The sequence below is a fragment of the Protomyctophum parallelum genome (assembly GCF_964188405.1).
Source record: "Protomyctophum parallelum genome assembly, chromosome: 15".
NCBI lineage: Eukaryota > Metazoa > Chordata > Actinopteri > Myctophiformes > Myctophidae > Protomyctophum > Protomyctophum parallelum.
In genome coordinates this window covers 2,656,157-2,671,156 of record NC_139710.1, presented here as the reverse complement: position 1 = coordinate 2,671,156, position 15,000 = coordinate 2,656,157, and the positions used below count along the sequence as shown (strand labels likewise).

Below are 15,000 nucleotides of genomic sequence, written 5' to 3'. Positions count from 1 at the left end.
GACATCTCTTTTGGGAATCTTCTAAAAGGTTAAAGGTTAAAGGTTGCCAGAGGGCAGGAAGTTACCTAAACAACAGAATAAAGGGCGTTGGGGGGGTGTGTGTGTGTGTGGGGGGGGGGGGGGGGGGTCTCCTCGTCCTTAAATTATCCCCCCCCCCCCCCCGATGACGGCAGCTCATTGATAGAAGCCTGTGTGTGTGTGTGTGTGTGTGTGTGTGTGTGTGTGTCTCTGTGTGTGTGTGTGTGTGTGTGTGTGTGTGTGTGTGTGTGTGTGTGTGTGTGTGTGTGTGCGTCGCTGAAGCCACTCGGTGGCGCGCTATGAGCTTGTAGATCTGCTATTTTTCAATAGCTAAAGCATACCATGATGCCGACACCAAAACGGGTTCCACGTTCAGAATGGCGTTAAACCCGATCCATGCCAAACTTTGCACACACGCTCCCTGGATGCCAACGACGACCCTCTGCCCCAAATATTCCTCAACGCCTGTTATAGCGCCTCCATGAGGCCGATTTAGGCAAAACACATTTCTGTAGATTACTCGTACACATTTTATCCATATAATGCATTATGATAAATACAGTATGTCATAATATTATTATATTACAGCATGTATTATTATTATGATAAATACAGTATGTCATGTTATTATTAAAATACAGCATGTAGTATTATTATGATAAATACTGTATGTCATATTATTATTAAAATACAGCATGTAGTATTATTATGATAAATACTGTATGTCATATTATTATTAAAATACAGCATGTAGTATTATTATGATAAATACTGTATGTCATATCATCATCATCATCATCATACTATAATTCTAACAATGTCTGTCTGTGTGTGTGTGTGTGTGTGTGTGTGTGTGTGTGTGTGTGTGTGTGTGTATGTGTGTGTGTGTGTGTGTGTCAGAAACAGTTGCCGTAACTCCTTACTGCCTGCACCAATCACTCCCACTTTTCACACAGGCATTGACCATATGAATATGGAGGTCCCTAACGAAGCCCTTTTTTCGATTTGACACATTAATGATTATTAATGAATTTATTAGTCAATTACAAACGCACCCGGGCGCAGTACCCCCCACGACCACAAGGGGGAGCAAATATCTCACAACGGTTTAAGGGTATGTAGTATTATTATGATAAATATAGTATGTAGTATTATGATAAATACAGTATGTAGTATTATTATGATAAATACTGTATGTCATAGTATTATCACGTAGTGTAGTATTTTTATGAGGGCTCAGAATAGGAGGTCATTTAAGTGCCGTCTCCAGTAGCATCAGACTGAGATAATGACCCAGGCTCTCCTTTCTGCTATTCATAGACGTCCGCACGCACGCACGCACACACACACTACACTGCACGCACGCATGCACACACACACACACACACACGTGCGCACGCACGCGCGCAGAATGTAGAAATACAGTATGGTACAGTCTACAGAGTCTGTTACAAGTAAGTGAAAGTCCAGAATTCAGTGTATTGGCATCAAAATGTACTTATAAACCCATTTTGGGGCGGGAACCCATTTTGGTGTCATGTCATGCTTTAGCTATTGAAAAAAAAGCAGATCTACAAGCTCGTAGCGCGCCACCGAGTGGCGCGCTACGAGCTTGTAGGTCTGCTGTTTTTTTTGAAAAATCGAAGAACGACTGACCGTGGAAACGTATAGCTTTGTCAGAAAACTGTCGGGACGTAGAGGACATTTATAGAATCCGATCTCAGGTCAGACACACACGCACGCACGCACACACACACACACACACACACACACACGCCCACAACATACCAGGGAAATGAATGAGGTGTGTGCGCGCTAATAACAGATAACCTAGCAGCGGGGGGGGGGGGTCCAGATGTTACCCTGGGCCAATCAGCCTTGCCGGAACACCGTAAAGACTAATTATACACCTGTCTGTCTGTCTGTCTGTCTGTCTGTCTGTCTGTCTGCCTGCCTGCCTGTCTGTCTCACGTCATCATCATCAGCATTCACGGTAGAGCCATATGAAATCCGTGTTCGCGGAATCGCGGAAGGAATCGCGGAAATGACCAATAAAAATGGAATTGGAACAAAACGCGGAATATTGCGGAATTGGCCCCAATCTGGGCTGAAAGTCAGTGGTCAGGTTTGTTCAGAGATGAAGTGAAGACGGAGGAGCGAGCTCTTTAGCCCCACGCCGTCACCCCCCCTTCTCTCTCTCCGAGTAAACGTGTCACACACCCAGTGTTGTTTACGTCGACTAAAACTAAGAGGAAAAATGTCCCCGAGTAAACGTGTCACACACCAGTGTTGTTTACGTCGACTAAAACTAAGAGGAAAAAATGTCCGTCGACTACCCTTTTTTCCACTGACGAAAACTAAATGGAAACGAAATTAAAACTATGCTATGGTGACTAAAACTAAGACTAAATATACTGACAATTTCGTCAACAAATGAAAACTAGACTAAAATGTCAGGAAGGGACTAGTGGACAAGAGATCCAGTATAAGTCATTTTACACTTGGTTGCATGCTGAAAATAGCTGATCTACAAGCTCACAACGCGTCGCGCTGCGACGCGTTGTGAGCTTGTAGATCGGCTATTTTCAGGCAAGTATATAAAATCTGCCATTACGACGGCATCAAGGCCCGCCAAAACACATTTTAGTCGACTAAATCACCTGTAGATTTAGTCGACTAAAATCTTATGCACAATTAGTCGACTAAAACTAGACTAACACTAATATGTCACCAAGATTGCCTTTTTTCACCTTAGAAAGATTGCACGAATCAGAGCCTATTTGTCCTTGGACGATGCAAAAACGCTAATCCACGCCTTTGTTTTTTCTCGGCTTGATTACTGCAATGCACTTTTTTCAGGACTTTTTGCTTCTACGGGCCGTCGGCATGGAACAAGCTCCCACTGTACCTTCGTCAGGCAGCCTCCGTAGACCTTTTTAAAGCTCAGCTCAAGACCCACTTCTACAACATTGCCTTTAATTGATATTTTATTATCCCCCCCCCCTCACACACCAGACCCCACAGCCCGTGGCAGGTATAAGTGCCCCCCCGCCCCTCCCTCCCTCTCCCGGAAGCAAAGATGTGAGTTTAAAAAAAAAACGTTCGCTCTGAAAGAATTATATTCAAAGATTTACCGCCACATTTTCACCATATTTCAAAGATGGCAGACGTATACAATAAGCTCATATAGCACGACACTCGGTGCCGCCGCGCTATGTGAGCTTGTATATCTGCTATTTTTCAACAGCTAAAGTATAACATAATGCTTTAATCCATTTTGGGCGCGAACCCCTTTTGGTGTTAGCATTATGTTATGCTTTAGCTATTGAAAAATCGAAGAACGACTGACATTTTTAGAATCTGATCTCAGGTCAGAATGGGTTAATCAGACCAGCGTGTGTCCAGTGGAAACCTCGTATGAATCTGATCTCAGGTCAGAATGGGTTTAAAGCACCAAAAAGAGGGGGGGGGGGGGGGGGGGGGGGGGTCCCGGCCCGCACCACATTGGGTTAAACAACTTCCTTTAGTTTCCACCTCAGGTTAAAACCAGGACATTAAAACATTAAAAAAAAGAGTTGAATGGCATTCCTCTGAAAGGGCAAGACAAAGGAGGGGGGGAGGGGGGGGGGGGTTGTTCAGTCTCACAGAAAGGAGGGGGGGAGGGGGGGTTTGTTCTGTCTCACAGAAAGCCAGTGATAAAATACGTCGGGGCATGTCGGGGGGGGGTGGGGGGGGGGGGGGGGGGAACGCACAAGACGACACCCGGAGCAAACACTTGATCCGTTATCTCCCTTTGTTTCCTGTCGGGGCGCAGAGGGAGCAGGGAGACAGACACAGACAGACAGACAGACAGACAGGCAGACAGACAGGCAGACAGACAGGCAGACAGACAGGCAGACAGACAGGCAGACAGGCAGACAGGCAGACAGGCAGACAGGCAGACAGGCAGACAGACAGACAGACAGACAGACAGGCAGACAGACAGACAGACAGACAGACAGACAGACAGACAGACAGACAGAATACCTGAGCACCGTGACCGACCCAAAACAAAGAAAAATCTGAACTAGGTACAGACTCAGTGAGCACACAGTCTGATGGAGAAAGGCCGTCATCGGCAGACCTGTATTCCCAGAGAGAAGACAAACTATAATGCACCCACTGCACACAAAACGAAGTGGAAACCGAGCTACACTTCCTACCATCTGTCCACTGTACCAAGACATCAGAGACACATACAGTCTGTCCACTGTACCAAGACATCAGAGACACATACTGTCTGTCCACTGTACCAAGACATCAGAGACACATCCTGTCTGTCCACTGTACCAAGACATCAGAGACACATACTGTCTGTCCACTGTACCAAGACATCAGAGACACATCCTGTCCACTGTACCAAGACATCAGAGACACATCCTGTCTGTCACTGTACCAAGACATCAGAGACATACTGTCCACTGTACCAAGACATCAGAGACACATGCTGTCTGTCCACTGTACCAAGACATCAGAGACATACTGTCCACTGTACCAAGACATCAGAGACACATCCTGTCTGTCCACTGTACCAAGACATCAGAGACACATCCTGTCCACTGTACCAAGACATCAGAGACACATACTGTCTGTCCACTGTACCAAGACATCAGAGACACATCCTGTCCACTGTACCAAGACATCAGAGACACATCCTGTCCACTGTACCAAGACATCAGAGACACATCCTGTCCACTGTACCAAGACATCAGAGACACATCCTGTCCACTGTACCAAGACATCAGAGACACATACTGTCCACTGTACCAAGACATCAGAGACACATACTTCCCACAGATTACAACCACACACAGGGAGATTTTGAAAACATGACCAATGACAAAAAACTCCCATATCTGCACAAGTACAACAATGTGCAAAACACAGCAGCGAGATTTGTGAGTTGCTGTGATAGGAGAAGGATATCAAACGGAACACAACCACCCTAAAGACTAATCATTGTGTATATTCCTGCACTATACCTGCATCGAGTGACCACCTTGGTACATAGAATTTGATCTATTGAAGATTCTGACCTTCAAATGTACATCATTTCTGTTTTGATTGTATTGCTGTATTGTTTGCATTGTTCTTTCTGCGTTGGCAATGTAAATGTTTTCTCATGCCAATAAAGCCCTTTGAATTGAATTGAATTGAATTGACGGACACAGGCAGGGCGCTGTTTATTGGCCGCGGAATCGCTTGATAGATTAACCCCATTCTGACCTGAGATCAGATTCTAACGCACAGAAGAATGGTGGTTCTTTAACGCATTCTGACCTGAGATCAGATTCTAACGCACAGAGGAATGGTGGTTCTTTAAATCCATCCTGTTGAGGTCCAACGTGGTTCTCTCTGTGATGAAACTAAAGCCAAGTGTAAAAAACTAAAAAGGCGAGACTGAGATCAGGACAGGTTGGGTCTGGTTCCTATTGGCAGACGGAACGTCTCTGCTGTCTGTCACTCTCACGCACGCTACACGCTACACACACGCTAAACGCACGCTACAGTAGCAGCGTGTGTGATGGATGGATCTCCGTAGTCTATCGGGACCGGAGCTGAAGGAACGCCCCGAGGCCACACATGGAATACTGTAACACACACACGCACACACACACACACACACACACACACACACACACACACACGAGACGATAAGACCGAGACCCCCCCGCTGTGATCTGGACCGGACCGGACCGGACTGCACTGACTGCTTCATACTCAAAGAGACAGCCGAGTCATCAATTATTTAGTTAACATGTTCAACAACAAACACAACCGGCAGCTCTTAGGAGTCGCACTACGCACGCACGCACGTCGCACGCACGCACAGACGCACGGACACACGTTTGTGTGATCACACCTCTCTCTCTCTGTGTGTCCATTAAGAGTCTCTCTCTCGCTCTCTCTCTCTCTCTCTCTCTCTCTCTCTCTCTCTCTCTGTCTCAGACACGTTTCTAAACCTGCCCCATTCCAGGTTCTTCACTTTGAACTCCAAAGGGAGAGAACAGAGCTGGTCTCAGATCTGTTCCAAACACGCCCTCCAAAAGGAAGAGAAGGAGCCCCCAGCTGGCCCCCTCCTCTCACCTCCCCCCCCCCCCCCCCCCCCCCCCCCACTCCCACCTTCCTCACTAAAAACACCACCTCCACAAATTTGGGTCTTTTTGCTTCCTTTAAGTTCCTGCAATTTCTTTCTGCTTTGATGGCAGCCCTCAAAGTGTAGGGGGGGGGGGGGTTTGGAACAAGGAACATGGAACAAGTATAGGTCGTCCCGTCCGTCCGTCCGTCCGTACACGAGCTTGTAGATCTGCTATTCTTGAAAAGAAATCATGAAAATGTGGCGCAGAGAACGTTTTTTTTTTTCGTTTTTTTTACTCAAATCTTTGCTTCTGGAGGGGGGGGTCCCTCCCTAGAGGGGGTCGGGGTCCACGGGGGGGGGGGGGGGGGGGTCGCTGGAACAACATAATGTTTTGAGCAGCACTGACATATAGAAACCATGAGGGTTTTCTCAGAAAACTGTTTTTTTTTTGTTTGTTTTTTTTAATCAACCTCAGTCCAAAAATGAGTTATACATACTTTGCACATTTATTAGATAATGAATACAAAGCATTCCTTAAGGACGAGAACCCTGCTAATGCAGGCCTTTCACTTGTATAAAAGAGTATAATAATAAACCATTAAAACCGGTACAACTCTCCTATAAGCTGTGGCACAAACGCCTTTCCGATGGGGGGGGGGAATAATATATATATCAAAGTCTCAATGGGTTATAATAAAACCTGTGTAACTCTTCCCCACCGTGGCAGTGGGGAAAGGGGGAGGGGGGGGGGGGGGGGGTGGGGTGGCACACTAAAAACCTACTACTGTAATTACACGCTGATAACACGGCAGTGCAGAAAGCAGGAATTTGTTATTATTTGGCGTTTTAGAGCGTGTTTACAGCGTCCTGCCTTGTGTGTGCCTGTTTGGACACGATGGAGACTAAACCACAGACCAGAGAGGAGAGAGGCACCTTTCACAAGCTTTTAAGAGACATTACCGCATGTTCCCGGTAAGACGAGAGTATGGGCTTTTCAAAAGGGGAAAAAAAGAACACAACTTAAAAAGCCATTTTGTGTTTCGTCACTTTGCATTTCTTCATTACTTTTTTTTTCCTTTTCTTTTTATGGCCGGCATACAAAGTATGAAGAAGAAAATAGCAATTCAGAATACACTGGAAGGAGGAGGATCAAGGCTCCTGCATTTAACCCATTCTGACCTGAGATCAGATTCATACGAGGTTTCCCACTGGACACACACTGGTCTGATGAACCCATTCTGACCCGAGATCAGATTCTAATAATGTCAGTCTGTTTCGATCTTTCAAAAATTAGCAGACCTACAAGCTCTTAGTAGATATGGTTGACTGTACTGTACTGTACTGTACTGTATGTTTTCCATGATGCTTTCTATCATCTTATTCTATAGTATTTTTCATAAAAAAAAAGAAAAAAAAAGTATTTCATATCATAATGTTTAACAATTAATAATCTGTTCGATAAAAACACATTTGACAAAAAAAAGAAATATAGCAGTTCATTTCAGTCCTGCCAAAAGGTGGTAAGAGTTTCAAATAACACATAGGTATAGGTACAAGCGTCACTTTGTGTGCCAAGGAAGTTAGGAGATATATACATACATCCTTGTCTATAGCAGCGCCCTGGGGCCCGACAGGATGATTGGAAACATTATGTACGTCCAAACCATCACATCTCTAAGGATTGTAAAAGTGAAAAACTGGATCCTTATGGCCCCAAACGCCCGACACATTTCTACTACCTGTAGTAACCTTTTTAAAACCCATTTAGACCTGCGAACGATTCTGCAAATCGTCTTTCTAAATCCTGACTGTTTTCTGTTTTTCTATGTCATGTCGTTCTCAAACACTTTCATTTCACGATTCTTCAAAAATAGCAGACCTATGAAAATGTTCGTCGACTACCTTTTTTCACTGACAAAAACTAAAACGGAAACTAAATGAAACCTAAGCTAGATGACTATAAAACTCAGACTAAATGTATTGACAATTTCGTCAACAAATAAAAACTAGACTAAAATGTTAGGAAGGGACTAGTGGACAAGAAAGCCAGAATATGTCATTTTTCACTTGGTTACATGCTGAAAATAGCCGATCTACAAGCTCACAACGCGTCGCAGTGTAAATCAGTAAAATGTAAAATCAGTCATTACGACGACATCAAGGCCCCAACAAAATACATTTCAGTCGACGAAAGAAAATCAACTGTCGATTAGTAGACTAAAATCTTATGATATTTAGTTGACTAAAACTAGACTAACACTAAAACATTCCAAGGTGACTACAATTATGACTAAAACTAAGTGAAGTTTTATTCCAAAGACTATGACTAAAACTAAAATAGAAACGAAACTTGCTGCCAAAAACAACACCGTCTCAAACCTTAGCCCTAAACGAACTGAAGTCCTTTTCCAACAGCCCTAACCAACTGACCCCTTTTCCAACAGCCCTAAACAAACTGAAGCCCTTTCCCAACAGCCCTAACCAACTGAACCCCTTTTCCAACAGCCCTAAACAAACTGAAGCCCTTTCCCAACAGCCCTAACCAACTGAACCCCTTTTCCAACAGCCCTAAACAAACTGAAGCCCTTTCCAACAGCCCTAAAGCAAACTGAAGCCCTTTCCCAACAGCTCTAACCAACTAAACCCCTTTTCCAACAGCTCTAACCAACTAAACCCCTTTTCCAACAGCTCTAACCAACTGAAGCCCTTTCCCAACAGCTCTAACCAACTGAAGCCCTTTCCCAACAGCTCTAACCAACTAAACCCCTTTTCCAACAGCTCTAACCAACTGAAGCCCTTTCCCAACAGCCCTAAACAAACTGAAGCCCTTTCCCAACAGCTCTAACCAACTGAACCCCTTTCCCAACAGCCCTAACCAACTGAAAGCCCTTTCCCAACAGCCCTAACCAACTGAACCCCATTTCCAACAGCTCTGACAGAACGGTGTGTTCTCGAGCGTCCAACATCGATACTGGAGTCTGAACTGGAGCGTAACATAGTGGTAACATAGAGCTACACACCGCCAAAATGTGAGTTTCATTTTTATACGTTAACCCATTCTGACCTGAGAACAGATTCTAAAAAAAATGTCTTCTATGTCAAGTCGCTCTTCGATTTTTCCAAAAATAGCAGACCTACAAGCTCGTAAGCGCGCCACTCGGTGGCGCGCTACGAGCTTGTAGATCTGCTATTTTTCAATAGCTAAAGCACGACATGATGCTGACACCAAAATGGGTTGAGGCCCAGAGAAGCACTTTACTGCTGTTTCTAACAGCTGAGCTGTTCTGGCTTTTAGTTGGCCGTATCTTTTCAGTGGGATGTTTCTTTTTTGTTTATTTTCTTAAAAAAAGGCTGTAGGCTAAAATAATAAGCTTCGGCTCTCCAGCCTACTTAGACCTTTTCGGTGCCTCTTTGTAAAACTTAAATGCAAATGAAAAAGATGAACTTACCATGGAACTGTACGTACAGCACCCAAATAAACCATTACCATGGAACTGTTACTGTACAGCGCCCAAATAAACCATTGCCATGCATCATTGATGAGAAACACATATCCATCTTCTCAGATGCCAACGCCAACTTTACATAATAATACCAATATGTAAAGTATAGTAGGCCCTTTATAGACGCTGGTGTCGGGGAGGGCATATATATATATATATATATATTACGGATTGCAGCTTTAACAGGTGACATTAGAAATGGCGGGGTGGGGGGGGGTACTTACCGCGTGTGTGGTCCCCTGGTAGATGCAGACTCCTGAAGGGAGAGAGAGAGAGAGACAGAGACAGAGAGAGACAGAGAGAGACAGAGAGACAGAGAGGGAGAGAGAGAGAGAGAGAGAGAGAGAGAGAGAGAGAGAGAGGGAGAGGGAGAGTTTTAGTCATTAGTCTCTTGTCTTAAACGTTTTCATTTCATTTTTGTCACCTGGAATGTTTTAGTGTTAGGTCTAGTTTTACTCGACTAAATATCAAATTGAAGATTTTAGTCCACTAAATCTACAACTGATTTAGTCGACTAAAAAAACTTTTATTTTGGCGGGCCTTGATGGATGCCGTCGTAATGACGGATTTTACACTGGAAATAGCCGATCTACAAGCTCGCAAGGCGGCGGCTATTTCCAGCATGCAACCAAGTCTAAAATTACTTATACTGGATCTCTTGTCCACTAGTCGCTTCCTAGTGGATCTCTTGTCCACTAGTCGCTTCCTAGTGGATCTCTTGTCCACTATAGTCACTTCCTAGTGGATCTCTTGTCCACTAGTCGCTTCCTAGTGGATCTCTTGTCCACTAGTCGCTTCCAAGTGGATCTCTTGTCCACTATAGTCACTTCCTAGTGGATCTCTTGTCCACTATAGTCGCTTCCTAGTGGATCTCTTGTCCACTATAGTCGCTTCCTAGTGGATCTCTTGTCCACTATAGTCGCTTCCTAGTGGATCTCTTGTCCACTATAGTCACTTCCTTGTGGATCTCTTGTCCACTATAGTCGCTTCCTAGTGGATCTCTTGTCCACTAGTCGCTTCCTAGTGGATCTCTTGTCCACTAGTCCCTTCCTAGTGGATCTCTTGTCCACTAGTCGCTTCCTAGTGGATCTCTTGTCCACTAGTCGCTTCCTAGTGGATCTCTTGTCCACTAGTCGCTTCCTAGTGGATCTCTTGTCCACTAGTCGCTTCCTGACATTTTAGTCTAGTATGACTAACAGAAATCGTCAGTATATTTAGTCTTATAGTTTTAGTCACCATAGCTTAAGTTTTCATGTACATTCCATTTAGTTTGTCAGTGGAAAAAAGGCAGGTCGACGGACATTTTTCGTTTTGGGTTTTAGTCGACGAAAACAACACTGGTGCAGACATCATGTCAGGTTATTTCTATTTGATCTGAAGGCGTTTATTTGGCAGAACTTTCATTCTGTTGTTTCCAAGGTACTATGTTTACCCAGGGTAACTGGACTAAAGGAAAGGAAAGGTACAGATAGCATTGACACAGACTTATAGCATGTTATGTAGACAGCACTATAATTGTATTGTATATAGTCATAGCACGCCAAAGTACATATGTATAGCATAGTAGTAAATATGTATAGTTTATATGTATAGTGTATGTATAGTTTCATTATATAGATATTCCACTGTTACTTTCTTAGCTTACACATGTTTCATGATAAATGCTTTTATGTGATGTATTCCCATGCTTTTGTTCTTGCTTAAATGTAAGTCGCTCTGGATTAAGAGCGTCTGCTAAATGCCTAAATTGTAAATTGTAAATTATTGTACTATGTTTACCCAGGGTAACTGGACTAAGGAAAGGAAAGGTACTATGTTTACCCAGGGTAACTGGACTAAGGAAAGGAAAGGTACTATGTTTACCCAGGGTAACTGGACTAAGGAAAGGAAAGGTACTATGTTTACCCAGGGTAACTGGACTAAGGAAAGGAAAGGTACTATGTTTACCCAGGGTAACTGGACTAAGGAAAGGAAAGGTACTATGTTTACCCTGCAGGGTAACTGGACTAAGCTCAAGAACTTGTTTACAGCCAGGCCCTGCTCATAGAACATTTCATGGTAGGGGTTCAATGCCTTGCTCAAGGGCACTTCAACGGTGGTAATTTTAACGTGCCGGTCCGGGGATACGAACTATAGCGACCTTCCGATATCAAGACCGCTCCGCAAACCGTTCGGCCTGCCTCTAGAAACAATATGTTACTAATATCTTAGGTCCTCCTAACTGGGTGATCATAAAATGTGTTTTAAATTTAAACCAGAGCACCAATGATTAACTCCTGCAGTGTTCATTTAACTACAGAAGGAACCAAATGGCCCCCCATGGATGCTCTGAGGTAAACCTGTGTACATACAGAGCCTATACAGGCTAACGACAAGCTAGGATTCATAGAAACAAGGCTCAGGTCTGTGCTCTTAACCCCATTCTGACCTGAGATCAGATTACATAAATGTCTTCTGAATCCTGACAGTTTTCTGAAAAAGCTATGTTTCCATGTCAGTCGTTCTTCGATTTTTCAAAATAGCAGACCTACAAGCTCGTAGCGCGCCACCCGGTGGCGCGATATGAGCTTGTAGATCTGCTATTTTTCAATAGCTAAAGCATAACGTAATGCTAACACTAAAAGGGGTTCCCGCCCCAAAATGGGTTTTAAAGGACATGTGAGGAATCACAACAGTAAATATGTGATGTATGAAGGAATCACAACAGTAAACATGTGATGTATGAAGGAATCACAACAGTAAACATGTGATGTATGAAGGAATCACAACACCCACAAGACCCCCATTAGAACATACATGTCAGGGACCCCCATTAGAACATACATGTCAGGGACCCCCATTAGAACATGCATGTCAGGGACCCCCATTAGAACATACATGTCAGGGACCCCCATTAGAACATACATGTCAGCGACCCCCATTAGAACATACATGTCAGGGACCCCCATTAGAACATGCATGTCAGGGACCCCCATTAGAACATACATGTCAGGGACCCCCATTAGAACATACATGTCAGCGACCCCCATTAGAACATACATGTCAGGGACCCCCATTAGAACATACATGTCAGGGACCCCCATTAGAACATACATGTCAGGGACCCCCATAAGAGAATATTTGTACAGCTCTAGCAGTGATTCTCAACCATTTTCATTTCAAGGACCCCCATGTTTGACCTGAATTAGGCTACGGACCCCCATTTCTATCTCTGGGACCCCACAATGTATATTATATAGAATCAAAGTTTATTTATAACTCTGAGTGTCCAAATGGACCCTAGAATATGAAACTGTATCATTCTCCATAATGGGATCAACTGAAATGTAATAGATCAGTGGTTCCCAAAGTGGGGGTCCGGGGACCCCCAGGGGTCCTTGAGGGAGTTCCAGGGGGTCCCCAGCTAAATGATAGTTTGGAACCAAACGGACCCTTATGGGTCTGTAACTCTAGAGAGTGTACAAATGGAACCAAATGGACCCTTATGGGTCTGTAACTTTAGAGAGTGTACAAATGGAACCAAATGGACCCTTATGGGTCTGGAACTCTAGAGAGTGTACAAATGGAACCAAATGGACCCTTATGGGTCTGGAACTCTAGAGAGTGTACACAAATGGAACCAAATGGACCCTTGGTCTGGAACTCTAGAGAGTGTACAAATGGAACCAAATGGACCCTTATGGGTCTGGAACTCTAGAGAGTGTACAAATGGAACCAAATGGACCCCTTGTGGGTCTGTAACTCTAGAGAGTGTACAAATGGAACCAAATGGACCCTTATGGGTCTGGAACTCTAGAGAGTGTACAAATGGAACCAAATGGACCCTTATGGGTCTGGAACTCTAGAGAGTGTACAAATGGAACCAAATGGACCCTTATGGGTCTGGAACTCTAGAGAGTGTACAAATGGAACCAAATGGACCCTTATGGGTCTGTAACTCTGAGAGAGTGTACAAAATGGAACCAAATGGACCCTTATGGGTCTGGAACTCTCAGAGTTAAATTAACATTGACTACACAATATAAATTGGGGGTCCCAGAGATAGAAATGCCATTAAATGGGGGTCCGTAGACTAATCCTAATGCAGGTCAAACTTGGGGTCCTTGAAATTTAACAGGTTGAGAATCCCTGCTAGAGACGTATAAAAGGCTTCTCTTATGGGGGTCCCTGAATCACTGCTAGAGCCGTACAAGTCTTCTCTTATGGGGGGTCCCTGGCATCTCTTCAAACGGGGGTCCGAATTAGTGTCAATTTGGGGGTCGTTGACATGAAAACGTTTGGGACCCAGACAGTGCATCATTGGGAATCTTCGCATTCTCTGAAGTGAAATGTAATAATAGTCCCGGCCTTATAGCGGTCAGGTCAGGATTCACACAAACTGAATGTCTGGAATGCACCAGACATTATTATTAATACATTATGGCTTACAGGCAGGCATTATTAATACCGTACGGGACCGGGTTACAGTCAGAACACCCGAATGCACTCCTCACGAATAGAATACATAAATAGGTTTTAGAGAGAGAGAGAGAGAGAGAGAGAGAGAGAGAGAGAGAGAGAGAGAGAGAGAGAGAGAGAGAGAGAGAGAGAGAGAGAGACAGAGACACAGAGAGAGACAGACAGAGAGAGACAGAGAGGTAAACAGTGATATGAATGTGACTCTGTGAGGCAGACAGAGAGAGAGAGAGACAGAGAGAGAGAGAGAGAGAGGTAAACAGTGACTCTGTGAGGCAGAGAGAGAGAGAGGTAAACAGTGACTCTGTGAGGCAGAGAGACAGAGAGGTAAACAGTGATATGAATGTGACTGTGAGGCAGAGACATAGAGAGAGACAGAGAGGTAAACAGTGATATGAATGTGACTCTGTGAGGCAGAGACAGAGAGACAGAGAGAGAGAGGTAAACAGTGATATGAATGTGACTGTGAGGCAGAGACAGAGAGACAGAGAGACAGAGAGACAGAGAGAGACAGAGAGAGAGGTAAACAGTGACTGTGAGGCAGAGAGAGAGAGAGAGAGAGAGGTAAACAGTGACTCTGTGAGGCAGAGAGACAGAGAGACAGAGAGAGAGAGGTAAACAGTGACTCTGTGAGGCAGAGAGAGAGAGAGGTAAACAGTGACTCTGTGAGGCAGAGAGAGACAGAGGTAAACAGTGATATGAATGTGACTCTGTGAGGCAGAGACAGAGAGACAGAGAGAAAGAGAGAGAGACAGAGAGACAGAGAGAGAGAGGTAAACAGTGACTCTGTGAGGTAGAGAGACAGAGACAGAGAGAGAGAGGTAAACAGTGACTCTGTGAGGTAGAGAGACAGAGACAGAGAGAGAGAGGTAAACAGTGATATGAATGTGACTCTGTGAGGCAGAG

The 15,000-nt window shown here is 44.3% G+C and overlaps 1 protein-coding gene across 1 annotated transcript in view; it reads right to left on the bottom strand.

Moving 5' to 3' along the window:
* fras1 (Fraser extracellular matrix complex subunit 1) overlaps positions 1–15,000 on the bottom strand; it is a 161,604-nt gene that overhangs the window by 144,586 nt on the left and 2,018 nt on the right. Inside the window, 1 exon segment of the mRNA XM_083784744.1 lies at positions 9,864–9,895. Coding sequence (XP_083640870.1) covers positions 9,864–9,895 — 32 coding nt within the window.